General features: G+C 42.2%; 1 protein-coding gene across 1 annotated transcript in view; it reads right to left on the reverse strand.

Annotated features, from left to right (window-relative positions):
- Positions 1–469: 469 nt before the first annotated feature.
- The window catches only part of OSBPL6 (oxysterol binding protein like 6), a 90,117-nt gene continuing 63,374 nt past the window's right edge, over positions 470–27,212 (reverse strand). The window contains exons 13-26 of the mRNA XM_081899550.1: positions 24,788–24,953; positions 23,722–23,852; positions 19,844–19,951; positions 15,980–16,117; positions 13,103–13,190; positions 12,344–12,597; positions 10,124–10,261; positions 8,875–8,938; positions 8,214–8,292; positions 6,358–6,502; positions 5,707–5,851; positions 3,907–4,033; positions 2,291–2,413; positions 470–1,476 (exon numbers count right to left, since the gene is read on the reverse strand). Coding sequence (XP_081755676.1) covers positions 1,368–1,476; positions 2,291–2,413; positions 3,907–4,033; positions 5,707–5,851; positions 6,358–6,502; positions 8,214–8,292; positions 8,875–8,938; positions 10,124–10,261; positions 12,344–12,597; positions 13,103–13,190; positions 15,980–16,117; positions 19,844–19,951; positions 23,722–23,852; positions 24,788–24,953 — 1,815 coding nt within the window. The 3' untranslated portion in view covers positions 470–1,367. The remainder of the gene's footprint in view (positions 1,477–2,290; positions 2,414–3,906; positions 4,034–5,706; positions 5,852–6,357; positions 6,503–8,213; positions 8,293–8,874; positions 8,939–10,123; positions 10,262–12,343; positions 12,598–13,102; positions 13,191–15,979; positions 16,118–19,843; positions 19,952–23,721; positions 23,853–24,787; positions 24,954–27,212) is intronic.

Here is a 27,212-nt window from a genome sequence, read left to right on the forward strand (position 1 = left end):
GAATGAAAGACAAGATGACATTTTAAAAAATAGGATTTTTATCTATTAATACTGGCTACAGCAAAGCATGCCAACTTCACTTTACTTTGAGACAGAGGTCATGCAGGCTCCTTCCATATACATCATTGAAATGTGCTGCACAGCAACCATTTAAGGTCTTGCTTCTTCATCGAAAAATATAATTGCCTTTTTGTAAAATGGCAAAATAGAATTATGCACAAAAGCAGTATTAGCAGTGGCAAGATGCTGCCAAGAACTTAGTTGCATATGCTATGTTGCTTTCCCCATAAAACAGATGTGCAACAAAAGCATCTTGTGTACCAAAGAGAACATGACCATGTATGTTACCAGGATAATCCACCTCTGGGAAAGGAGACAAGACACTTATCATTTTTTGTGCTTAACACTCATGCGAAGCTTCAGGGAATTCCAATTGTATAAAGACTTATGAGAAAATGAGACAAAAGTGTGAAGCCATGGGAAGAGATGGTATATTTATCACAGCATTAGGCATTGAGAATACGACCTCGGCTTCATTTGCCAAGGTTGTTACAAAACCAGCCAGTCTCCTTTCAACTTGACCACACAATAGTCCCCACCCCACTCCCAAAGTTAAAACATGTACTAGTTGATCACTTTCCTTTACAATCCATTTAGGGTTTCTCTCTTTTCTCTTAAATAATAATAATACACTTTCTTCGTTATTTATAATATGAACAAAATCCTAGCGCTTTAAAAATCTGCCCCTGACAAACGTCTAAGAATACATATTTTAAAATGACTTAAATGTACAACTTCACATTGGTGTGTTTTTTTTAAGGCATGAACAATGGCGAATGAATGAGGAGAGCTTCCAGAAAAGCATTATGCCTTTTTTCGACGTGGCCAGTCCAAGCACATCACACATCAAGAAACTAACCCGAAGCTAGAAATGAACAAGTATTGCGACTCAAGGTTTAATAATAGCATGGGTGGACATTCTAGACATGTTCCATTAAAACAAATCTTGTTTTGTTTTTGTATCTTTTCTGTTGTCTATTTTAAGCACCAGATACTCTTCGAAAGCATCTTTGGCTAACTCAGTGCATGCTTCTCTTGCGCTGCATTTCCCTTATCTCAATATTTAAAGGGCGTGTTGGTTCCCCCTCCCTTTAATTTAATGCCAGCTGCAGAAATGTCCAGGGTCTGGGCTAATGCACTTTTGGAAGTCCATTTATAAAGATGAATATAAAAGCAAATGAAAGGTTTCTTGCAGGCCCACAAACCAACCTCAGCTATAAGAAACATGTTGTGCATAGGTTTTTTTTAAGGTTTTTCTTTTTCTTTTTTTTTAAGGAGTGATATGTTACTAGATCTACATTCTCAGTTTACCAGAGTTTGAGGGTTTCTACTTTACTAAAGCCAGGATCCTTTCGGAGTTCCCAGTACGTGTCGTTAGAAACCCAAGCTTCTCTTTGATTGGCATCGATAACTTTTCTGCAAAATCAAAAGAAAAAAAAACACACCTGTTAGACAAAATAAATTCAGGAGTACCTTTAACAAGAACCGAATTATACTCCCTTGCGACACGGCACCTGCCGAGTCCTTTATAAGAAGCAAAAATCCCATCAACCAGTTATTTGGTAAGGAAGAGGGAACAGAGGGGTTGAATTCAGCCCACAAAATGACAAACAGGCAGTATTTCGGCTTTTAAAAAATTTCCTATTGGACATCAGGTGTGGGGCAGGTAAGGCTGGAGCCATGAATGAAGTGGAACCATAACACAAGCTCCCAATTGTACTGTTATAAATGGCAGTCTCTATGAGGGCTAGTCAGGTGATGTCAACCTGAACATTACCTCACACCAGAAGTCCCAGCCAAAAAGGGCTTATAATCAAATTTTGTTTTTGTTTCTTGGGTTGTTGTTTTTTGTTAAATCTCTCAGCCTGCGCAATGAGAAGAAACAGACATTTTCCACATAAATGCATTTTTCCAATGCTGAAAATGAAACTGTCTCAACAACTCATGGAAATATTTCTGTAAAAAGTTAATTGTGATAACAATGGGTGGTATTCCACTAAGCTTTGCTCGGGGTAAACCCACTGAAGTTAATGACCATTATGAAGTTAAATTTCCATTAATTTCAATGGGTCTACTTTGAGTAAACCTTAGTTTACTCATAACCTTTACAAGCTGCCAACTCCTCAACCCAGTTTCAACTATTTAAATTTTCCCACTCTGTTACCAGGCTGGTGGTGTATCTGTTAGCAAGGGGGGCGGGGAAACAAACCACATTCCTGAGTTTACATACTTAAAAAATTTTGGTACATGTTCCATATTATTTTCTTCTAAGTAGCGTCTTCGACTTCTCTGGAGTTCTTCTATTCTTAGTTTTTCTGACGCTGCTGCTTCTAAATCCCCATCTTCCAAAAGCCTGAAATAAAGCAAGTGGAACTTCGAATATACAGTATACCAACATTCAAGCACTGGAACGAATCAAGAAAACCCCGGAGATGACAAACCTACACCCATCAAGAGTTGCTGGATCCGTACCATCCAGATACTGCAGTTCAGATAAAATTAGCAGGGATGAGAGCCAATTAATTAAACAAATCTTTAATTATTAAGCATGTGAGTTTTAGATGATTGTCTGTATACTGACTTGCTGATTAAACCAGAATAAATTAATATTAGTTTTTTAAAAGCACACAACTGTTTTCAACAAGCAGCATGCTTATTTTGTTTTATGCAAACCCCATGCCAATCTTAAAAGAGTCAGTTCCTCTTGGGAGTGAAGAGCAATGCTTTTGCTAAGACAGCAGCTGCCCAATGTAACTTTTATAGCTACTTGAATCATAAACAAACCAACCTTCCTGATTAGTGTGGGGCAGACCCTTAGTTGATCAAAGGTTTTTTTAAGCAAAGTGATAGACTAAACTAGGAGTGGGGAAGTTCAGTGGGGAACACCCTTTCACTGGCCCTGCTCTGCAGCCTCCCTGGGTGTTTTTGCCTGGCTGAAATGTGTCCTTATACTGCAATAGTGCCTCTTACTTACCAGGTTTACTTGTGTGTAAACCTCTATCAGGGCCGGTGTTGGGAGCAGGCCAGCAATAACTCGCAAGGCATCAGTGGAGTTAACTCTTTGTTCAAATAAACAACAGCTCAGGCCTAGTGAGCACAGCAACTCTTCCCAGCAGATCTTGCCCCAATGAGGCAGTTGCGAGGACTGAAGGGCCACGCCATCCCAGTGCTCCCAAGACTCTTCCTCCCTTGGGTCCTTCCCTAGCAATCTGAGACTTTGACACCTTGTCTGTTTTTGCTCCACCCTCTTCATTCTTCTTCTGGTTCTGGGAGACCAGGAGGGAGGGGAGCTGGTCACCGCAGGAGAGGGAGACCCCCCCTGGCTTCTTCAACAGCCTGATTCATCTCTGCCTGGTAGCCTCCTCCCTACTCTCCAGCCTCCTCTTCTGCCTCTGATTCTGGACTGCTCTCTGCCACAGCCTCTTCCTGCTCACTAAAACCTGCTACCTTCAGCTTACAACACCTCCTCATTCCAGACTTCTCCTTCTGACCACTCATCGACATCCCATCACCAGTCCCCTGGCTCTGAGCCTTCTTCCCTTGGGGGTTCCTGAGATGGTGACTCCCACCTCTCCTTTGCATCCAGTCAGTCCATGGCAACCTCTTATTTTTTGCTTGGCTGGAAAGTAGCCTACAGTCCAAATTTAAAAGCTGCATCTTTTGTGCCTGGATAAACTCACCCACCACTGAGTCCCTGGAAAATGACCCACGAGGGAATCTGGCCCTCATGCTAACGAAGCTTCCCCACCCCTGGACTAAACATTGGGGTCCTGAAAACAGGTGCGACCTACAATCTATGTTTGAAAGCAGCCGCTGAGCATTAAATAACAACCAAGTGATTCTTGCCTTTGGTCTGGCCTGAATCGGGCATCTGTTCTTGGAAGAAGATCTTTCAGTGCAGGATCTAACTCATTCAGCTCAATGGCAAACCTTGTGAAGCCATAATAACGCTCGTAGTTGGTGGGCATGGAGCCTGCATTAACAGATAAGACAAAGTGAATAGCTAAGCATTGTGAACGGAGAAGACCTAGTCCTCTGGATACAGAAGGTCAAAACCTTTCAACACCAGCATCCCCTCACTCCCGGAGGAGAGTCGTGCCGGTCTGAAAACTCGGCCTGCTGGCAGAAAATTCATGGAACAAACACTTTTACACCGTGAGCATGATAGGGCACTATGTGGGTCCTGCTTCAAGTAGCCTCCACCTGGGGGAAAATTTAGTGTGATCCAGGCCAATAGATGGCCCAGCTATTAAAACAGAAAGTGCTGAATCATCATTAGGGAGAGGAGAATACCTACGAGCTGCATATGAAGATGGCCTTGGCCACTGGTCCAGTGTTGTGTACTCTGGCAAAGGTTCTCTGACCTTTCAGAGATTTTTAGAGGTCTCATTGCTGGGGTCTGAAGCTCAGGCCTAATGTGATAGCTCAGTTGGTGCTGATAACCCCAAGGTTGCAGGTTCAATCCCTATGTGGGACAGCTGCATATTCCTGCATTGCAGGGAGCTGGACTAGAAGATCTTCAGGGTCTCCTTCCAACTTTACAATTCTATTATTTTATGTGGCCTAGTATGGAGCAATGGCTCTTCCCTGCACCTGCCACTGTGGTGAGACATTCTGTAAACCAGAGCTGGGATTATTTCTCCAAGTAACAGTTCTGAAAACGCAAGTGGTATTCTTTGTAAATTAGGAACAACCGATACACCAGAGCTTCCGTTTTCAAATCAGGTGGTCCTATTATTGCTGTGACAAAGAATGCTTATTGGAGACCAGTAAATGAGTACAGTGGTACCTTGGGTTACAAACTTAATTTCTTAACCTGAAGCCGTTCTTAACCTGAGGTGCGCGTTCGCTAATGGGGCCTCCTGCTGCTGCTGCGCTGCCACCGCACGATATCCGTTGTCATCCTGCGGCATAGTTTGCCACCTGAGGTACTACTTCCGGGTTAGCAGATTTTGTAACCGGAAGTGTTTGTAACTCAATGTGTTTGTAACCTGAGGTACCACTGTAATTAGAAATCCCCAATTATTTATCTTTCAAAGAGGAAGTACGCAGTATTTTGTAGTGCAAATACTTCCAGTCTTGCTGTGTCTACTTTTGTGATTGGGTTTGCAGCACACCAGGAGTTTTAGATCTCCCTGCCTCTGCCAAGCTACCAGAATGGTTATTGTGCATAGAAAACAGTTTCTATTGGTGCCAGTGAGAGTTTTTAAGCCTTGCAGCTGCTAGGAGGAGATTTTCAGGAGACACTGTGACTGAAAGAAGAAAGGGATAAATCTCGCCCCCATACATCCTGCAATCCCAGTGACACTGGCTCCCTGCACTTGCAATTAAATGAAAACAAGAGATGTAGTGCATGAAACATAGCCTGCAGCTTGGCCCCTTCAGTCTATCTAAAAAAGGCTTCCTCAAACCTGGCCCTCCAGATGTTTTGAGACGACGATTCCCATCATCCCTGACCACTGGTCCTGCTAGCTAGGGATCATGGGAGTTGTAGGCCAAAAACATCTGGAGGGCCGAGTTTGAGGAAGCCTGATCTAGAGTCATTCCGTACTTGATATGATGATGAAGCTCCTTCACCCATAGTACAAGTATTGAATCCACCCCACCGCTTTACCTAAAAGAGCTGTTCCTCTAATAGGTTCATACCTGGTCTCCATATACATTTTGCTGAAGGCCCAACTCCACAGTACAACCCTTCATGCCACTTTCCAAAGAGGCGATGTACCACCTTTCCTTCTTGGTCCATGACAACGCCTTGGACTTCATTCACGTTCGAATTCCAGTAATTCACCTAAAAAAATAATAATGCAAGGAAACAAAAGATCTGTGGCCTTTTTCTTAACTGTTAAGGTAAATCACCCCAGTTTCAGGTGTCTGGGTTATAACTAGGTATCAACTTTCAACAAGACCAGGCCTTCTGACAGGCAGATCTGTATCACACCCATCCAACAGCTAGGCAGTGCCAATGAGCTGCCTGAAGCGGGTGGGGAATCGGGATGATTCAGACACCACAACCTCCACCCCTTATCGTATTGTGCCAAATATCTTCAAATGCAGTCCCAAAGAGGTGCAGAGGATAAAGACCTGGCCAATGCAATTAGCATGACCGCTGGCAACCAGTGAAAGGGTCTTATATTTATCGGCCACACTTTGGTGCACAGATTCATACAATTCATACAACTGGTACCTCCAGCTAGTGAACATGCCTTGTGTGCTCCTAGGAGCTGCTGTGCAACGGGCCACCAATTGCACAAACACCCTTTTCACTGTTCATAATGAGTATCAAAGAAACGTTACCTTGATGAATGTGAGTTTACAAATACAAACGCTGCTTTTTGTGTTTCTGATGGTTATTTCTCCATAATGTTCTATCCATCTCCTTCCACTGAGGATGTTGTGTATGCAAGTAGTGACTTTGTTCCATACGTAGGAATCCCCGTACCTGAAAAAGAGAGTTAGCTGTGGAAACTGTGCTCCAAAAATGCCCTTTCCAAACCACCACTTTTTCACAAATGAAACAGTACTCCCCCCTCCAATATTGAAAGCCAACAGACCACCAGCAGAACTCAAATATGAAAATACCCACACTTTTTACATGTATTTGTGTCCTGCTAGGGGCATAGCTGTCAACCTTTCCCCTTTTTTTTAAGGGAAATTCCCTTATTCCGAATAGGATTCCTCGCAAGAAAAGGGAAAAGTTGACAGCTATGGCTAGGGGTTGAATTGCAAATCAATTAGAACAATAAATGATTTAACACCAGTTTTTTAAAAAGGTAATAAAGCAAAAGCACACCAATAAAATAAGAACAAAAGAGCAGTGCAGAATGGGCAGCAATCATAAAAACTACCCCCACTGATTTCCAAAGCCACCAAAGTAAATAAAGATATTTAAAACTTATTTTTAAAACATAAGGAAGTGTGAGTGCCTGACAAATGTGTCAGAGGGAAGGGCCTTCCACAGCCAGGGTGCCAATACTAAGAAGGCTTTGCTTCTTGTAGCTATATAGCCATTGCACTTTTGAAGGTGGAGGCGAAAGGAATAGGGTGTCCACAGAAAGCCGGCAGCGCCCCCCCCCCCCCCGTGCTTAACCATTGGTTACTGGTTATTCTCACAGATAGTCAGTCAACTCTGTCCCACTACAGACACTTAAAAAGATGCTCTGTGAAACATTACAGCCCTCTATAATGAAGATACATTTTGGATAATATTATTCTAAAACAATCTTTTTATGTTGTAAGCTGTGATCTCTGGATGAAGGGCAGTATATAATTTTCATTATTATTATTATTATTATTATTAATCCTTCTGCCAGACATCATAGTATGTGTTTTCCTACTACGGTTACATTGGTTCCGCACAGTATTATATAAAAAAACCTGTTTTGTCCTCAAAATAACTCTATTAAGTAGATTAGGCCGAGAAATTGCGAGTTGCCCAAAGCCCCACATTGAGCTTCATGGTTCATTAGAGTTTTGAACTCAGTTCTCCCCAACTTTTAAGCCCATTAAGCTGTTAATTCCACCGGACTGGTTCTGAATGAAACAAGATGAGATGAGCAGAGTAACTGCAGGATTAGCTGACCAACTGCAAAGAAACTGCAGGAGGTACACATTACAGGACAGTAATACTTTCTCAAGCTTCCTTGCACTGAAACAGGACTCACCCTTATCTGCCACACTCTATAGGTAAGAGTTCATGTCATTGTGAAACCTCATGTTTTACAAGAACACACCTCATTTTGAGTTACCATGATGCCTCTCACCTTTTTCCTCCGAGGGGAAATCCGAACAATTTTTACCAAAAAAAGGAATATGCTTCCTTTTACTGTGCAAAGCAAACACAGTACTAAAACATCTCCCACTCAGGAAGCTGCTGTGAATTAACTAGCCTAATGTTCACAACTGTTTGATCAAACATAGTTGCAGCATCTAATAATAGGAGGTAGAGCAAGTAATTATTCAGAGATCCCAGTTGCCTTATCACTACCTGCAAGCTGCTGCGATGTGCTCCCTGCCTTGTCTGGCTTCAGTTTTGCTACATCATTCATCAGTGTGCATCTGGGACTTGGAGTGCCTAAATTAGTCTCATGGAATTGCTTTTCCAGAATGAAGAAGAAACAAACAAACAGGAAAAGAATGGAGAAGCTGCTTACTTTGGAAGCGTGACATTCAGTGTTCCGATTGGCAGTATTTCCATTGACTTGCCCCAGAATTTGTTTTTCCACCTGATATCTGAATAACATAGCAAAGATTCAGAAAGCTGCAAATTACAGAAGTTCTACAAATGCAACAAACCATTATTTGTCTTTGTCGAATACGAAAGTGAAATACCTAAAACAGTGTTTTTCAACCTTTTTTGCGCAAAGGCACACTTGTTTCATGAAAAAAATCACGAGGCACACCACCATTAGAAAATGTTAAAAAAATTAACTCTGTGCCTATATTGACTATATATAAAGTAATTCTCTTGAATAGGAATCAAATAAACACAAAGAAAGTATTTTATAATTACTTTATTATGAAATAGTAAGTAAACAGAAATATGAAAAATTATAAAATACTTTATTTTAAAATCTTTCGAATTTTTCAATTTTTCCCACGGCACACCAGGCAACATCTCGCGGCACACTAGTGTGCCGCAGAACAGTGGTTGAAAAACATTGACCTAAAACATCAGGCTTCACAATTATATTAACCTTTTCCTTAAATTCCACAAAAATGAAACTATGCATGTAATTGTAAGTTTCCTTTTTTTAAAAAAAAACAAAAACAGAACTAAATTTGGTCTTTAGGCTTGTGAATTAAAATGTATACCTTGCCAAAACACAAAATTCTTTGATTCACAGTGACAGGCAGAAATGGGTGGGTGGTGGCTAACCTGAAATAAAAAATTACGGTGGTGAGGAATTGTTGCAAAAGACTTTCATTTTTATCATCACTGTAACAGACACCTTACATAAAAGAGAGACTGCTATTCTAGGCTGCATCAACAGAAGTATAGTGTCCCGATCAAGGGAAGTCATAGTACTGCTCTATTTTGCCTTGATCAGACCCCACCAATAATATTGTGTGCATTTCTGGACACCACAATTTAAGAAGGATATTGACAAGCTGAAACTTGTGCAGAGGTGAGTGTCCACGATGATCAAGACTCTGGAAACCTACCCTTATGAGCAACAGTAGAGAGAGCTGGGTATGTTTAGTCTGGAAAAGAGGAGACTGAGAGGAGATATGGTAGCCATCTTCAATTATTTGAAGGGCTGTCACAGGGAAGATGGAGCAAGCCTGTTTTCTTCTGCTCTGAAGGCTAGTATCCAAACCAACAGATTCAAGTTACAAAAAAGGAGATTCCAACGAAACATCAGGAAGAACTTTCTGACAGGAAGAGTTGTTCAATAGAAACAGATCCCACAAGAGATGGTGGACTCTCCTTCCTTGGAAGTTTTTAAGCAGAGATTGGATGGTGATGTGTCATGTAGGATCTAGTTGAGATTCCTGCATAGAATCATAGAAATGTAGAACTGGAAGAGACCCTGAGGATCATCTAGTTTAGGCATCCCCAAACTCGGCCCTCCAGATGTTTTGGAACCACAACTCCCATCATCCTTAGCTAACAGTACCAGTGGTCAGGGATGATGGGAATTGTAGTCCCAAAACATCTGGAGGGCCATGTTTGGGGGTGCCTGATCTAGCTCAACCCCCTGCAATGCAGGGATATGCAGCTGTCCCATATGGGGATTGAATCAGCACCACGCTCTAAGCAACTGAGCTATCCAGAAACTTGGACCATTGCAGGGAGCTGGGCCATCAGAGTCCCTTCCAGCTCCACAGTTCTAGGATTCTATGATTTCTGCAAAACTGGATTCAGCTTTACAATGCTGAATTGTACCTAATGCTTGAAAAACAAATATATATCTTCAGATCCATTTTAAAAGGTATATATTTAGATTCATATCGGTCAACATTCTGAAAATAAGATGAAATGCATCAACCAAAATAAACAAATAAATCACAAATTAAGGCCACGGTGCTATTTGAGGGTCTCTTTTGGAACAGATTTTACCTGCTCCGAGAAAAAACGAAATCCTTTGTCTTCCCTAATCGATTCGTAAGTTTCACCAAGCACAGGGTTAAAAGGCTTGCTTCCAGCTCTGTAGTAAGTGGAGGCATATCCTGAAGTTGCAAAGGCAGCAATAAGGACCTAGTTAAAACAAAGTGAAAAAACTTGAGAAACAATATCCAAACAGTACTGGAGAGACTGTGCAAGCGAAAGGGTGTTTCCTTTTCTGGGTGATGGCAGCACCTTTGGCGTTAGTGCTACAGCTGCAGACAGTAAATCTGTTCTTGCAACAGCCACTGTCCCAACATAATAAAGGACAGGGAAAGTCACGCTCCAAGTGGTGGGAAGGTAGGAACGCCAATAATATCCATCCGAATCTGTTCCCAAGGCAAACAGTATCTGAAGCAGGCTTAAAGATGAATAATATATTTGCTATTTTTGTCTTGGGGTCAGAGGCAATTGTGTGGGGAAAGAAAGGATGTGCAATCTGGAAAGCCCTTAATGGCGAAACATGGGTTTTTTTGTGACACAAGGATCTACCCGGGGGGGGGGGTAGCACTCCACTTTTTTGCATTTCCAGTTTGCATCCTCCCACTTTTTCCATATAAGCAATTTTACTCTAGATCGATATCCTGAGGATTTTTATTTGGGTTTTATTAGGCACCATCCTCAGGTGCTGACAAAAAAAATAACACCAGTTAGTCGGTGATAGAAGGGGGCAGAAATGGATGTGTCTTATGCAATTAGAGAAAGCAAAGAGTACTTTCATATCTCTGGAGAATTGTCATCTCTACAAGCCTATTGAGAATCATCTCATATTACAATTTGGTCTGTTTCGCAGACCCGGAAAGTGGAGCACCACTCCTGTGTATAGGAATATAATGGAAGCAGTCCGCCCGGAATCCTCCCCTCCCGTCCATTCATGCCATCTTGAAAGTTGTCTTGAGCAAAAGCATTCCTAGCGGGGCTTGCAGAGTGGAATTCCCCAGCGATTTGCTCATTGCCAGAATATAGGGCATTATCTGCCTTGCACAGAAAAGGGTAATATCGGGATGTGGCTACAGCTTTGGAATTCACAGGTCTGACAAAATAGATACACAGACAAGTGAGTGATCACTCTCTGCAACAGAGGCTCTGGTGGTTTTTTTTTTTGTTTTTAAAACTACTTATTTCCCTTTAGAATCATTCAAGAAGCTTATACCAAGTGCCTTCTCTTGCATTACCTTAGCAGTGTGGCCGCTACGGTAGCACCACTCCTTTCCACACTGTGAAGGTAACGTCAAAAGTTTCAAACCATGTAGCACCTGAGACTCTTAATCTCAGGGTTGCTGGTTCAAGCCACAAATTGGGCAAAATGTGGGTTCCTGCACTGCAGGGGAGCTGGACCAGATGACCTTCGCGGTCCCTTCCAACTCTACGGTCTTACGATTCTATGTGGAAGGAGCCCATACTGTAGTGTCCTTAGATTATTTCATCATACTAATATTGCCCCGTTTGGAAAGCAAGGCAATGGGGGGGGGGAGTAATCACAATATGGGCTCTTCCCGCACGATCTGGGTCTCCTGGCAAAAGGAAGTCCGTGAGCAGCTTCCATACAGCAAAGGTAATGTGAGACTGGACCCTAAGACTCACTATAACATGTATGGAAGTTCATTCATCCAAATTTATACTGCTCCTGCAAGGCTCCACTTATGTGAGCAGTTATCTGCAGAGATATAGCCAGCCAAGGACCATCTGAACTGGTTGTAAGAAAGTACGCCAACAAAAGGAACAGGCTGGATAAAAAGTAAAAAAATCCTCTATGTCAGAATCTAGCTGCTTTCACATTAGAGGTGAGGTTACAATAATGGAAAATGCACAAATGTACAGTGGACCCTGTAGCTATGTACCGCTCTGGATACATAACTTTCGGGTTATGAACACGGCAAACCCAGAAGTGTATACTTCCGGGTTTCATTGCACGTGCATGCGCAGAAGCGCTCTGCACACTGTTCGTATGCGCAGAAGCGCTCTGCACACTGTTCGTATGCACAGAAGCGCTCTGCACACGGTGCGCATGCGCAGAAGCGGCGCCTCTGCCTACAGACTTTTTGGTTTGCGGACAGACCCCCGGAACGAATTTAATTCGTATCCGGAGGGTCCACTGTATTCAATATTAGAGCTCTAGGAGAGGGATAAACACATCAAGGGACATGCAATGGTGTGCTCCGTCTGGTTTACTACCATTCGTTCGTAGGGGTCATCAGATTCAGCAGCCTTGTCCAAGAGTTCACTGTATTCCAGTTCCTCACAAAGGTGTTGCAATGTATTCAGAGGCTCGTTTAGCTCTACCGGCATGGATACTTTCGAGAGATCCTTCCCGATATTGTTCCTCAAAATGTTCCACAGGTTGATATTACTAGTATCAGGGCAGGGGGTCGGTAGGCATGTCCTTCGTCCATTTCTGAAAGCACCACCGGTCAGCTCATCATTAAGTACTGGAAGGGAAACAGCAGGGATGTGAAATCCTTTCATTGACTGATAAAACGAAAAATAAAATGGTTTGTATCCAATGCTAGCTGTACTCAGAGTAAACCCACTGAATTCCATAGGCATGACTAACTTAGGCCCATTCATTTCAAAGGGTGTGTTGTTGTTATAGATTTATTTATACCCCACCTTTTTCCCTGACAGGACTCAAGGCGGTTTACAGATAAAAAGAAGAACCGCTAAAAACATAGGAAAAAACATTGTAAGAAAACAATTATAAACATTGAAAGAATTAAAACTATTTACATATAATGAAATCTACTAAAACCATACAAATAACTACAGTAAAAAACAGAAGGAAGAGTGCTATTCTACAGTTAACAGGGATTAAAATGTAAAAGTGGCCCTCGCTGACTTGAGTTGCATCCAGAGAGTGTTCCGATTTATATGTGCACCACACCTAAAAAGAACACTTATTTTCTAAAACTTAAAAAAAAATAAAACCCTGCATACATTGCCGAGAAACGTTGTCTGCAACACTGGTGTTGTCTTCTGATATGTTGTCACTCACGTCACTGATGTACGACTCATCATCAGAAGCCTAAAGAAGAAAACAAAGAGATTTAAATGAAAAGCAAATGGAAGCAGAGGAGGAGGAGGAGGAAGAAAACAACAAGTGGAACACTGAATAGAAATGTTTTCATAAATTCAAGTCCCAGTGACGCATGTATCCTAGAGTTGTTATCAGGCTGAAGAGTGCCTGTTTTGTGAAACCCAGGTTTGGACAATATCATCCCATTTTTAGCTCGTGCCTAAATATGTAAGCTCTCCATCTTCCTCTTTGAAGAGCAAGCTGTGCTGGAAGTGACTGTAGGTCAAAGAGTGTCTGTTCTATTGAATACAGATGACTCATGTAAGCCTATCACTGTCAATATGATATACAAGGGGAATGCCTCTAAATCATTCTCTGCAAACACACTTCAAACCATGGTTTTAAAGAAGGGAAGGGTAACTTTTTCTGGCACCACACTCACAGGTGTGTAGATGGTTGGGGGCTGAATCCCAGAAAGCATGACCGGAGCCAGTCACACTGCCACACACCTTAAACAAACTCATGCTCACAGACACTCTTGGAAAGACAGGTACCGTATTTTTCGCTCTATAAGATGCACTCTTCCCCTCCGAAAAAGTAAGGGGAAATGTGTGTGCGTCTTATGGAGCAAATGCAGGCTGTGCAGCAATCCCTCTTGCTGTTCTGGCTTCAGGGATAGCTGCGCAAAGCCTCTTCAACAACATTTGATTCAGAATATATTTTTTCTTGTTTTCTTCCTCTAAAAACTAGGTGCGTCTTACAGGTCGGGTGCATCCTATAGAGCGAAAAATACGATACATGGGTCACACATGTATGTCTTATTTCTCCATTTAAATTACCTCCAACCAGCCTCCCAAACAGCTGTATGCACAGGGAAGCACACACTCATTCATGGGACGTCAGATGCTTCAGGATACAGTATAACCCCTTTTGAAGAGGTGAGGTTGAAATCTCTCTTTCTCTCTCTCTCTCTCTCTCTCTCTCTCTCTCTCTCTCTCTCTCTCTCTCTCACACACACACACACACACACACACACACACAAATATGTGCCCCCCCCCAATCTACACAATAACACTTTCCTCACTGCAATTAGCAACATGGAAACAGAAGAAGAGGAGGAGTTTGGATTTGATATCCCGCTTTAGCACTACCCTAAGGAGTCTCAAAGCGGCTAACATTCTCCTTTCCCTTCCTCCCCCACAACAAACACTCTGTGAGGTGAGTGGGGCTGAGAGACTTCAGAGAAGTGTGACTGGCCCAAGGTCACCCAGCAGCTGCATGTGGAGGAGCGGAGACGCGAACCCGGTTCCCCAGATAACGAGTCTATCGCTCTTAACCACTACACCACACTGGCTCTCAGTTCTCTTCCCTGCTGTGCTGCTGATGGCTGATTAACTGGGCAGTAGGAAGAGTGAGCAAGTGTCCCCCACAGCTTGGTGGGCTGCAGAGAGAGTGGTTGAGGGCCCTATGCGGCCCACCCCTGTTTTAAGGAAAGAAAAACAAATTTTCTTGCCATGGCAAACGAAAAACCAGTAAGCGAAGGAACAGGGTGCAAGTGTGGATGGGGGCGTCAAAACTGAGCTACAAATTTAAAGGTAAAGGTAAAAGTACCTCTAGGGTTGTGCGCTCATCTCACTCTAGAGGCCGGGAGCCAGCGCTGTCTGCAGACACTTCTGGGTCACGTGGCCAGCGTGACGAAGCTGCTCTGGCGAACCGGCACCAGAGCAGCACACGGAAACGCCGTTTACCTTCCCGCTGGTAAGCGGTCCCTATTTATCTACTTGCACTTAAGGGTGCTTTCGAACTGCTAGGTGGGCAGGAGCTGGGACCGAACAACGGGAACTCACCCCGCCATGGGGATTCGAACCGCCGACCATGCGATCGGCAAGTCCTAAGCGCTGAGGTTTTACCCACAGCGCCACCCGCGTCCCTACTGAGATACTAATTTACTTCCTTCCAAAGAACGGAAGATGGGGGAAATGCAATAGTAGCAATTTACGTGTCACTCATTCCACAACATTGCTGTCTGCTTTTGACAGGAGGAAGGTGGAGCAAATGGGTCATGAATTGCTGCCTCTGGCCATGATCTCAAGGCAATTAAGTGGCAAGCAGTTCCTTTACTCCAGATTAACCCTACAAAAATCAGTGGGACTACTCTTGCAACTGTCAGATTGTTCTAAGAGCTTCACCTAATTCTTAGGACTTTGTGTGATAGGTTAGGATTATTATCCTCATATTTCATTCTGAGATAGGGCCTTGCCTACGGTCAACAACTTAACCGCATAGCAGAGGTGTGATTTGAACCAGGAGACTGCTGTGTCCATGTCCAAGCCTTCCGAATTAGGATCAAAAGTTCGGTAGAGGTAAAGGTAAAGGGACCCCTGACCATTAGGTCCAGTCGTGGCTGACTCTGGGGTTGCAGCGCTCATCTCGCTTTATTGGCCGAGGGAGCCGGCGTACAGCTTCCAGGTCATGTAGCCAGCATGACTAAGCCGCTTCTGGCGAACCAGAGCAGCGCATGGAAACGCCGTTTACCTTCCCGCCGGAACGGTACCTATTTATCTACTTGCACTTTGAGGTGCGTTCGAACTGCTAGGTGGGCAGGAGCAGGGACCGAGCAACGGGAGCTCACCCTGTCGCGGGGATTCGAACCACCAACCTTCTGATCGGCAAGTCCTAGGCTCTGTGGTTTAACCCACAGCGCCACCCGCGTCCCCAAAAGTTCGGTACTTGATCCCAAATGCATTATAATTATATAGAGCACAGCAGAAGAAATAATCAGGCTTTCACTGCCTAACCTCATTTTCTGATGAGCTTGCAGACAGAAGCACCTCCTGCGCATCGAAGAACTCAGAGACAGATTCCGACATGGAGAGCCTGCTTTCATTAGAAACTTGCTGGGAGAGTGGGAGACTGACATGGATCTGTTCACCTGCCTGCAAAAAGGGAAAAACACACACATATGAACTCCAGACGCCCACACATGACAGAGAAAAAGCAAGAGCAAGCCTAATCAATATATTTTATTGGACAGATGCCCTGCTTCTTCCCTGCATGGCCGCTCCTTCCTCCCTGTTTGGAAAATAAGCTCTAGCAAACGGAGAGTTCAGGTTGAAAAGAAGCCATTTTGCAAGGGGAGCGCAAACAACCTCTTTTCCAGCTAGCACTCGAATAACTCCTTTTTGTGTGTGGCAGGGGACAGAGAGAAATGCCTTCCCTCAAGATTGTTCCTCTGCTACAGGAAAACCCAGCATCTTCCAGCACTGAAATGATACCTTGTGTTTGATGGGGAAGGGAGGCCCAACCCTCACGGGACACACTTCAGCTTCAGCCATGTTGTAAGACTGCTTTAGCACAATGCTCTCATGCCCTGAAGCCTGAGCTTGTTTGTTTGCATGTATGCGCACACACAGGGGTGGCCTGCAGCAAAAAGTTGCAGCTCATCATCCCCTATTAAAAGAAACGTTCTTGTTCCTGTTTCGAACCATTCCTTCCTTCCCAACCTAGCATTCTACTGTGTCCTAGGGGTTGTTTTTTTCCGCAACTGCCTCTACCTTTTGTGGATACTGAACATGCTCAGGGTTCGTCAGGCTGTTTTATGTTTGCTTGCAGGGGTTTTCTTTTGTCTTAGAGGGTTTTTAAAAGGATGATTTTTTTGTGCTTCTGCAAATGAGCCTGCTGATATGTTCGTCTTGTTTCTCAGTGGTCCCATTTTGACTACAATCCTTTTGGCACTCACCACCTGTCTTTGTCTTTAGGTAAAGGGACCCTTGACAGTTAAGTCCAGTCACGAACGACTCTGGGATTGCGGCGCTCATCTCGCTTTACATGCCTAGGGAGCCGGCATTTGTCCGCTCCGCAGACAATTTTTCCAGATCATGTGGCCAGCATGACTAAGCTGCTTCTGGCACAATGGAACACCAACACCAGAACAGTGCACGGAAACACCATTTACCTTCCCACCGGAGTGGTACCTATTAATCTACTTGCACTTTTTGGGGTGCTTTCGAACTGCTAGGGTGGCAGGAGCTGGGACCAAGCAACAGGAGCTCACCCCATCACGGGGATTTGAACCACCGACCTTTTGATTGGCAAGCCCAAGGCTCAGTGGTTTAGACCACAGCGCCAACTGCATCCCATGTCTTTGTCATTAGGTGGGAGCTTATCTATTTATCTGAAGTGTTCTTTACCTTACCCTTCAGTCAAACAGGTTCCCAGTGCCATTTCCTCAGAAGGAAAGGCCCACTCACTACCTGAGGGATAGCTCAGTTGGTAGAGTATGAGGGCTCTTAATCTCAGGGTGGTGAATACAAGCCCTACATTGGGCTAAAGATTCTTGCATTGCAGGCTAGATTGCGGACCCTTCCAAATCTACAATTCTATGATTCTATTTCAAATTTAGAATATGTAAATGTTTTCCTTAGTTCAGGTCTGGAGCTCATGTCTCCTTTAGCTCCCTCCTGTAGCAAAGCTCATCCTCTCGCATTACACACAGTTAATAAGCAACGACTACAAGACTGGGACAAGAAACAGCATCACACCATGGGGATGGCCACTCCAACTAACACAGAGACAAGACAGTGGCTATAGAAGCCCTGGAACTCCAAGAATGGTTCAGGGCACTCTGCCTTTGTAGCACTCAGCAACTTTTATACAGTAGCCTCAACACACTTATATCTGACTATATAAATACACTTCGAAGATTCTTCCAGTTTTCTATTCTATAAAGCTGACTTCAAATGAAGGAGGCTCCAAAAGGAATTTCCATTTTTGTCCAAGCAGAAGGGATTCATAAGAAAAGCACATGGTAATGGTAAATGGTGAAAAATAAAGGAAAAGGGTGTGGGTGTGTGAGGAGACGGTGCAACTTGAATATCATCAAATACAGAGCGTTCAGTGAGACCAGAAAGAATTATCTTATGGTGTGCCTCATATGTTTAAACTTTCCAGCATTTTGGAGCTCAGTAGTGGCTAAGGGAGGATTGGAAAGAAACTGAACTCTCCAGCATTTTGGAACTCAGTTGAGGCTAAGGGAGGATTGGAAAGAGGGAAACCAGACCCTACACAAGCTTTCCTACCGGTTATAGGGTTTGTTATTCTGGACAATCATTATAACTTCAGTTAATCTATTTCAGCAAGGCAGTATTAAGAATAACTAGTGTTCTTAACAATGGCAGTACATGTGGACCAATGTATTTGCCTTCCATCTTTCCATATTTGAAGTGTGAGGATTGGTAACTTATTGAAGAAAAGGGATGGAAAGTAGGAATAAATGAGTAATTCTCACAATGGAGGGATGCAAGAAGTGGAATGCTACCCAAATTTCAACTTGTTCATCAATGATCCTGAGTTAGGAGTGAACAACAAACTTTCCAAGTTTGCAATTATCCCAAATTATTGAAGATGATGAAAGGAAAAACAGATTGCAAAAGAACTCCAAAAAGGATGCCTACAAAATGCTGAACGAGTAACATAATCGCAAATGTGGTTCAATGTCAATAAATGTAAAGAGATGAACATTGTGGCAAAAAAATCTGAAGTTCATACGTATAGTGATGGTGTCTGAGCTGAATGTGACTGGCTGGGAAAGGGATCTTGGGGTGGAAGCAGATTGCTCCATGAAAATGCTGACCCAGTGTGCAGCGGCTATGAAAAAGCTAAGTATTCATGCCAGAGATCATTAAGAAAGTGTCTGATTTTATTTTTTTAAATGTGAATACTGAAATGCCTTTGTACAAATCTTTGACGTGGTCATACCTGAAATACTGAGTACAGTTCTGGTTGTGACACCTCAAACAAAATCTATGAATTTTTTTGTAGAATTGGTAAAGACCAACCAAAATTATAAGAGCTGGAGCAGCTCCCCTGTGAGGAAAGCTTACAATTTTTTAAGGCTTTCTATAGGTTTTTTTTTTGGGGGGGGGGGGAGGGAAGCTGAGTGAAAAGTTTATTAAAAAAATATACACAATATGGAGAAGGTGGATAGTCAGAAGACTTTCTCCCTCTCTCATAGCACTAGAACCCAAGGTTATTAAATGAGTCTGACTGGTGAGACTGTCCCAAGCAACAAAAGGAAGTCCTTCTTCATATCACACATAGTCAGCTTATGAAATTGGCTGCTTCAAGATTTGTGGTGATTGCCACTAGGCCAGACAGCATCACAAGGGGGTGAAGAAAACTCATAGAGGAGAAGGTTACCAGTTGGGAAGGCTATAGGCCAACCCTAGGATCAGATGCAATCTGCCTCTAAATACCTGTTGCTGGGAATGGGGTGGTCTGAGGGTGAGGTTTCTTGCCCTCAAGTCCAGGAAACAGAGCTAGTGGTGCATTATGGGAAAAAGACCATTTGACTAAACTAGTCTGGTCCAGCAAGGCTCTTCTTATGGATTCTTGGCTGCTTGCTTACTTAAATACAAATGCACCAGAAACAGGGCTAATTTGTATTCTTCAAATGCTAACACCAAACCTTCCACTTCTCAGATTTCCAAAAGGAATCTCACATGAACTACAGCTCATTACTTTCATCAATGCTACTGGAAAATTTCCTGAAATGAGCCTGACCCAATGCTTGCCAGCTTTGCCAAAGAGAATGATTTAGTCATTAGTGATAATTAGCGGGTTTTGACTACTGTAAGTCCATTAGAGCAATGACAAAGTCTTACCTCATCAGGACTAGGGATAATATTTACACTGACAACCTGATCACAAATAACAGACTCTGAATGTATTCTGTTCAAGCGACTCCTTAGTTCAGCATTCTGGTTGATAGCCTTAAAATAACAAAAATTAAATATTTAATTTCAAATGTACAAGACAGCACAAAGCAGAGTCAAACCACTGCTGTACCCTATATTCGGGCCAGAACCATAGTGTTACATTATATGGATGGTACTTCTAAGCAACTAACTTTTTTCCTCCAACCATTAGTATTATGTCCAGCAGTTCTGGTTAGGTATGTTTCCACTACCTATCTTAAGTCAAATTAAACTCATTTAACTATTCTGGCTTTCTTCCATAGAAAAAGGGATGGTAATTTGGTGAGTACGCTGAGGTTTCCTTGATAGAGGTCTGCATCCCTCCTCACTTTAAACAAGTTTATGGCCAAAGGGAAGAGGTGGAATAAATGTGATCAATTAAATTTATACATATGAGGAGCTAAGATACAAATAGTAGTGGAGAAGCGGGGTTGATTAGCCCTTTCCTTCTGAGACATTTTTCTAGTCAAAATTACCACCCAACGCCCAGCCTCTTTTCCACCGGTGAAGGAAAAGATATTAGGTTCCTACATCATTTTACCTGGTGAGAAAGGAACATGGAGAAAGGATTATAAACCCCTCCTTTCTCTTCCAATCAAAAGTACAGCACATCCATAGTGACACTTCAGTGTTGTTGTTTTTTAAGTGGGAATCTCCTTGTGTTTGGCCCCAAGATTACAATCCCCCACATCTTTGCTCTGGAGTAAGCTACTTGGTGGGACTTATTGTCTAAAAATGCATGGGACTGGGCTGCCAGAAAAGTAGACACACCTTTAGCCTTTCCTTGCTTTGTTAGATTCTATAAGACAATGAAAGAAGAAACCCTAGTTGTGTTTGCTTCAGGGGAACCTGATTATTTGGAAGACAAGCACCAGTCACAGCAAATGGTTGTATGTTTTGCCATTGAAGCTGTTGTATTTGCTTCTGAATTCAATAAGCACGAGTCAGCCTTTACATTTATTTAAGGTCACCCAACAAGACCAGTCTATCCTCTTGAATGCTCTGTGCAGCTCGCACAGCATAAAAAATACTGATAAGTTAATGGGTCATGCTTATAATCCTTTAGCATCTCAACAGTGTATGGGATGATACACTGATATTGTCTATAGCGTATCATCCCATATTACTGACATAAATGAAGACGTAATAGAGGAGCAGAAATAGTTTACGCTTCCCAACTCATGTCATAACCTACAGCAGGCAATGGAGGACTCAGATGGATATGAGGTTCAGGCTATTTCGTCAGAAAGCATTGGTCTTCAACTGGTGGTTTGCTACAAGAGCACTACCAGCACTAAAAGGTTAGGAAATGGGTCCCCATTTGCATGTTTGGATTAAAAGTGGATCCTGTGTCAGAAAAGATTGAAAATACCTGCTCTATAGAACCTAGCAATAAAACAGAGTTCTCTACCATGGTCTTAATCAGAGGATGACTCCTCTGCATACTATTTTTTTTCCTCCAGTCGTGCAGAAGTCAAATTCTGCAACATAAGGCAAGAGCCTTATTCAGCCAGATTCTCCAGGAAGGTGGAAGCTGGGACACTAGATCTGATCAGCTGGCACTAGTTCCTTGAAGGGGTAACAGCTTTATGTCTGTAGCTGTCTTAGCAGCACCCCTAGGAACTGTCCAAGGTCCTGTTCCTATCTGCTTTCTGCTTTGACTGGCCACTGCCTGCATTCCCTGCAGTCTAATGAAGCTGGGCAAATAGTCACCAACCCTTATGCAAACAGGCAGGAAGAAGCAAACACAGTAATTAATCAACTAAAGTGCATTCGTTTGCCACGAGTCAAAAAGAAAGTACTGCAACACGGAAAGTCAAAGCTCTGCAGGTTTGCGGCAAATGAGGTAAAGCATGCAAAATGTCCATATTATTTAATATTTAATTTGATTATTTTAAAAAGCCAGTCAGGTTTAATTCATTAGGTATGAATTTCGTACCTCTTTAATTTAGACAGCACTACCTGTACTAATTTAAGTACTGCAACAGCAAAATGTGGAGCAACAGCAGTGAGAAAGCAGGAAAAGGACTGATGAGATTTTGGAAAGCAGTACTGGAGGTGCAAAGAAGCTGAGACTGCGAAAGACACGCGCGCACACACACACACACAGACTTGTAAGGAATGAACATTTGATGTGCTAACTGGAAGCTTCTTTTTCTAATCTCAGAGATTTGATGTTCTTCTACAGAAAATAAGCTCCTCATATGAAGAGAAAGCTAGAATTCTTCGGAATCCAGTGGATTCTACACTGGAAACAAAAATGCATGCTTTGACAAGCAAGTTCTTGGCTAAAGCACAATAAAAGGGGGGAAATGGTTTGGCCATTTCAAGATTTTAATTCAATTCTCATGACGAAAACCTTGCAAACACACGACACTACTACTATTAATTTGCACAGGACAGTGTTCCTGGTTCTTTAGAAACAAGTATATTGGCAGCTGTCCTCTCCAAAGAAAGTGCCACTTGCGCAGATAAAACAGAGACAGAAGACAAGAGAATAGAATCCAAATGGACTCAAGAATTAGCATATGACGCATACGATGAGCTGCTGTCTTCCCCCACTTGTTCTCTGCCTATCTTTTCGCAACATAGGGAAAAATATCTATTCTGGATACCGAAGGAGACCATAGAAAAAGAGGACAACTGAAGGAGACCATAGACTAAGCGTGGTATCAGGTGACATAACAAGAAAAGGTGGCGACATTGTATGAAGCAGAACACTGCTGAGAGCAAGATGACAGAACAGAGGTTAAGCAACAGAATACCATTATCCTGGTTAAGTGAAGCAGTTCAACTGATGCCACAGTCCTCAGTTATACTCTAGTGAATAAATCCTTAGCTCAATTAAGCTTTATAGTGAAAGCAAACTGGGTAGAAGCGCAGTTCTTCAAAGACTGAACTGAGTTCTGTCTGGTTAGCTGAACTGAAAATTGTGAAATTATCTTGTGTGTTTGTGTACATACACATGGACAAAACTGGATAAAGCTACCAGGGTGGGTCAATGAGATTGGCCTCGCTTTCCTGCATAACTGGGGTGGGTGTAGATTTTATTGTAAGATGAGGCAAGCTCAAAGATGGCAAGCATGCAGGATACTGCTGCTCCAACATTAATATATGCAGTTTTGATGAAATGAGAATACTACTTGGGGTCCCAAGGCCATAAAGTTAGTCCTGCTGCAGGCTCAATTTTACAGCTATAGACATGCAAGTGATGCAATAGAAGGAACATACTGAACTGAACCTGAAGTGGGAAAAACAAGTTATCTTTTATTTGATTAAAGTTTTTCTAACGGAACCAGCACCCACAGACTAGTTTCTTTGTGATTATGCAACACTGGACGCCTCAACCTATATTATACTCTGTATTGAACAAAATAATTCAAAATGTAATGTGATATTAATAGTGTACAATTTTGCATACCATCCCATGCTTTATTTCTATATTTATCTAGGTTGTGGTGTTTTGTTTTGGTTTTTTGTGTTGTTGTTTTTTGTATAAAAAAAACACCCTAGTATCTGGACAAGAAGTTGCCTTTATCTGTATTTTTCTTCTTCTTCATAATCCCTAACCCCATTATGTTTGAAAGTATAGGGTAGATCAGGACAGGAATTCATCAGTATCGTAACATTTGATTTTGTCACTTGTTTTTAGAGAGTTATCTGGCATTTATGGAAAGCAATGCCACACATGGCATTTACCACCTGTGGCAAACAACAGTTACAAATCACGGTATTTCCAAAACCAACCATCTGAAAACGTAGCAAATTGCCATGCAAGATCATACCTGCGAGAGGGATTGCCTGAGACATGTTATCTGTGTATTGTGTCCAGCGAAATCATGTTCTGAAACCATCTGCTTAAGTTTCTCCTTCTCTATTGCTATGCTGTTGAAGGCAGACTTCAGAAGAGAATGTACTGGGGAGAAAACAGAAATGTCTCTGGTATACACCACAGACCTCTGCATGCAACTTACAAAAAATATGTATCAGCGAACATTTTGCACAGTGCAGTTCCCAATGCTACAGAAACAAGATGCAGATTTTGATGGGCCGAGCCTATCACTTCCGAACTTCCATATGCCCTACTTTGGATAACCACGTATGAAAAACGGCCATTAGCCATGGCTGGAGTTTTGTCCTCATGTACACAGTGGAGCCTACAGTGCCATTATTCCTCACAGAGTGCAAAATCAGTTTAGTCTATTTTTCTCTCATCAACTACGGCTACTTCTCAAATATTCAGGGTATTTTCACACACCCTGCAAAATAGGGGGAAGGGGGGTGAGCCACTCAGGTCAAGCATATTTATATTCTGTTCTTTAAAGCATATCTCCATGCTACATGATTCCCCAAACTTCTGAAGGGCTGGTCATTTTTCCTGTCATTTATCACTGTGATAATTCAAAGGGTTCAGTGCAAAAAAAAATTTGGGGGGGTGTCTTTATTTTTAGACTCAGACTATAAGAGCCAACAACTTGTACATCTTCGGCTAGAATTTTAAAACATGGCATAACAAGTGGGTGCTGATCAGGTGAAATTTTTTTGCAAGCCATCACCTTGCAAACTTGCAATATTCATACCCGTACTGCAAGAAATCGCTTCCTTGCGACTGCATCTGTGTGCAAAATCTGTGTGAGAAGCACAGCTGAAATAGTTGAAAAGTAAAACACAAGGGATCTTCCGCAACTTAACGGGATAAGAGAGAAAGCTTTGGCAGCTGCACATTCAACATGCTAGCTTCAGTTTCTCCCAAATGAAATAATCAACACACACAATGCCTTGGCCCAAAGCTAGCCTACTCTGTATCAAAGGTTATTTCCACTGAGATGCTGCTGTTACGCATACAATTACCTTTCTGTGCCATGAGGCAAAACTCTTCTTGGAGTTTCAGGTAGTCCGTGGAGCTTTCCAGAGGGTCAGATGCATGGCTTGGAGGAGACTGAAATTCGATGTCTGCACAAAGATTAGGATTGGATGAATGCAGGCGAACAGGAGACATTGTAGCGCTGAAAGGAACCTAAATTGGAAAGCAACAGATACAAGGGACTGTATCTTTCTTCCACAGAACATCTGGCACAGCACTGTAAGACTTTTCTCACTTTACCATAGCGCTTAATATTTATGAGTCGTGGCACTGCTGCCAAGAGGTATCTTTTTAATCTCCCTCAAAGCAGGAGTTCTGCTCCTTCCCTGAAATCAATGTTGATGTGTTATAAGCGTTAATTTATGAGGAATAGGATTTCAATTTAAACTTGCAGTTACAGCTTGTAACATAAAAAGGAACAGTGCTTTCTAAGTAAAGCCAAACACAACCAACCAAATATTCAGTGTGGGACATTAAATAATAGAGCTTCAAGTGTCTTCGAGAATCATTCAGTGGAAATCAGAAAAGTGAAGGGAGGCATTTTAGGAGAGAAAACTTTACTAAATTTGTAGTCTGGCCTTCCAAACATGTATGAATAATGTATTAGCAGCTACTGTGAAAAGAAGAAGATTTGAACAGTACTATTTTCTCCAGCAAACTAAAAACATGGCTAAACATCGCCAAAGAAGAATTATGAACAGATTTATGAAAGTGTTGGTAAATGGGGAAATGGATATATAATATACGGCATTAGTACATCTACAAATCACAAAATGTGAAGCTGGATGCATTGAGTGCCTGTCTATTAATGTAGAATGTCAATTTAATTTGTTGTATTTATCTACACATTGTGTATATACAACGCACAGAGAGACAATCTTGAATCATGTCTTTAAGACACAATTTATTATACCACCTCCACTTTTCATTCCCTTCTAAGAAATATGTTTGTGTATATATGTGTGTGCTTTCTCACATTGCTTTTTTTTATTACACAGAATACACACAAACATATAAGCATCATGCACACATCTGCAGTGCTTTTTAAAAATAATATATAAACTATTCAGTGATGACATGCAAGACAAAATGCAATCAGCCTTAGGTGCATTCCGCGGCCCAATGTTCAAGCATTTTTGTGAACGAACTTGCAACCCAATTCGGCACTTGAATATGAAGTCAAATGTTAAATTACATTGTTGTCCAAATAGTTCATGTAATTTAAATGTCAATTTCTTTGGGGGGGGGTGTTACAAAATATATCACATGCTTTTGAAATATCCTCAACAGGACCAGCGTAAAAAGTCATATTACTTTACATTTCAAGAGACAATGGATTCATTGGCCCTAACCAGTAGGAACTTCTTAGAATACAATTTTCTCCAGTTCTTTCAGGAACCCGGACTTGCACAGTATATAATGTAAAGTTTTAATTCATCAGTTGATTACATCTTATTCTGCCCACATATTTATTGCAGCTCTTCTACTGCTACCCAGTCTCTTAACATTGGCACTTTATGTTAATACATTTCTTCCATTCAGCTATATGAAAAACACTAACTTTGAACCTGAGTTAAATTTAGATTAGAAAAAATGGAATGCCTCCTTCTTTTTTTGGTTGTTTAAACAACAATCAAAAGGAGTGTTTTCCTTTCCCAGAGGAACTTCCAGTATTACCACAGGAACATAGTATCCTTGTATTACAATTAGAGTTCATACTAAACTAAAATTCTCTCTTTAACAATTCCTTAGAATAGCCTTCTTTTTGCAAACAAGCTTTGATCTCAATTCTTGATCCACTTCCTTCAAGTGTGTAACTTTGCCCTTTTCAGATGAGATCCAACATCATGCCAAAGGATGGGATATCCCCCATCCTATCCCTCCATACGGCAGCCCAAATCTGCTCCAGAGGGTCCCCAACCCTCTAGAACAAATTTTGAGGGTGTGCAGAAAAGGAAGAGGAAGTCTTGCTCGCACAAACAGAAGTCGGTTTGCACAGGCAGGAGAACACAATTGGATAGCACCATTCATTAGGATTATTATGGCTGAAACCAAACAGCAGCAACCTAGGAGCTGTAAACTGTGAGAAAAAAAAGCTCAAGGGAGAACCTAGAAAGAGATAAACTAGGAAGGGAAATCTTAATCTACTTTCAGTGTTTTAAAGTGGCAGTTTCTGAAAGACCAACTCTATAAGCCAGTGTGCCAGGGAAAGGCACTCATAAGATGGAAAGCTAAGGTCACAGAAGGTATGCTGTTCTCTCAAGGTGGAAGTGGAATCTGAGGAAGCAGCTGCCATCAGTGCATGAATAACTCTGCTGAGAGTGGTGCAGGAGGAGGCAAAGACTAAGGAAGCTCATGCATTTGATCCCTGGGGGGGTTCTATGAAAAGAAGGGCAAACAGAAATATTTCTG

The sequence above is a fragment of the Podarcis melisellensis genome (genome assembly GCF_964234715.1).
Source record: "Podarcis melisellensis genome assembly, chromosome: 1".
NCBI lineage: Eukaryota > Metazoa > Chordata > Lepidosauria > Squamata > Lacertidae > Podarcis > Podarcis melisellensis.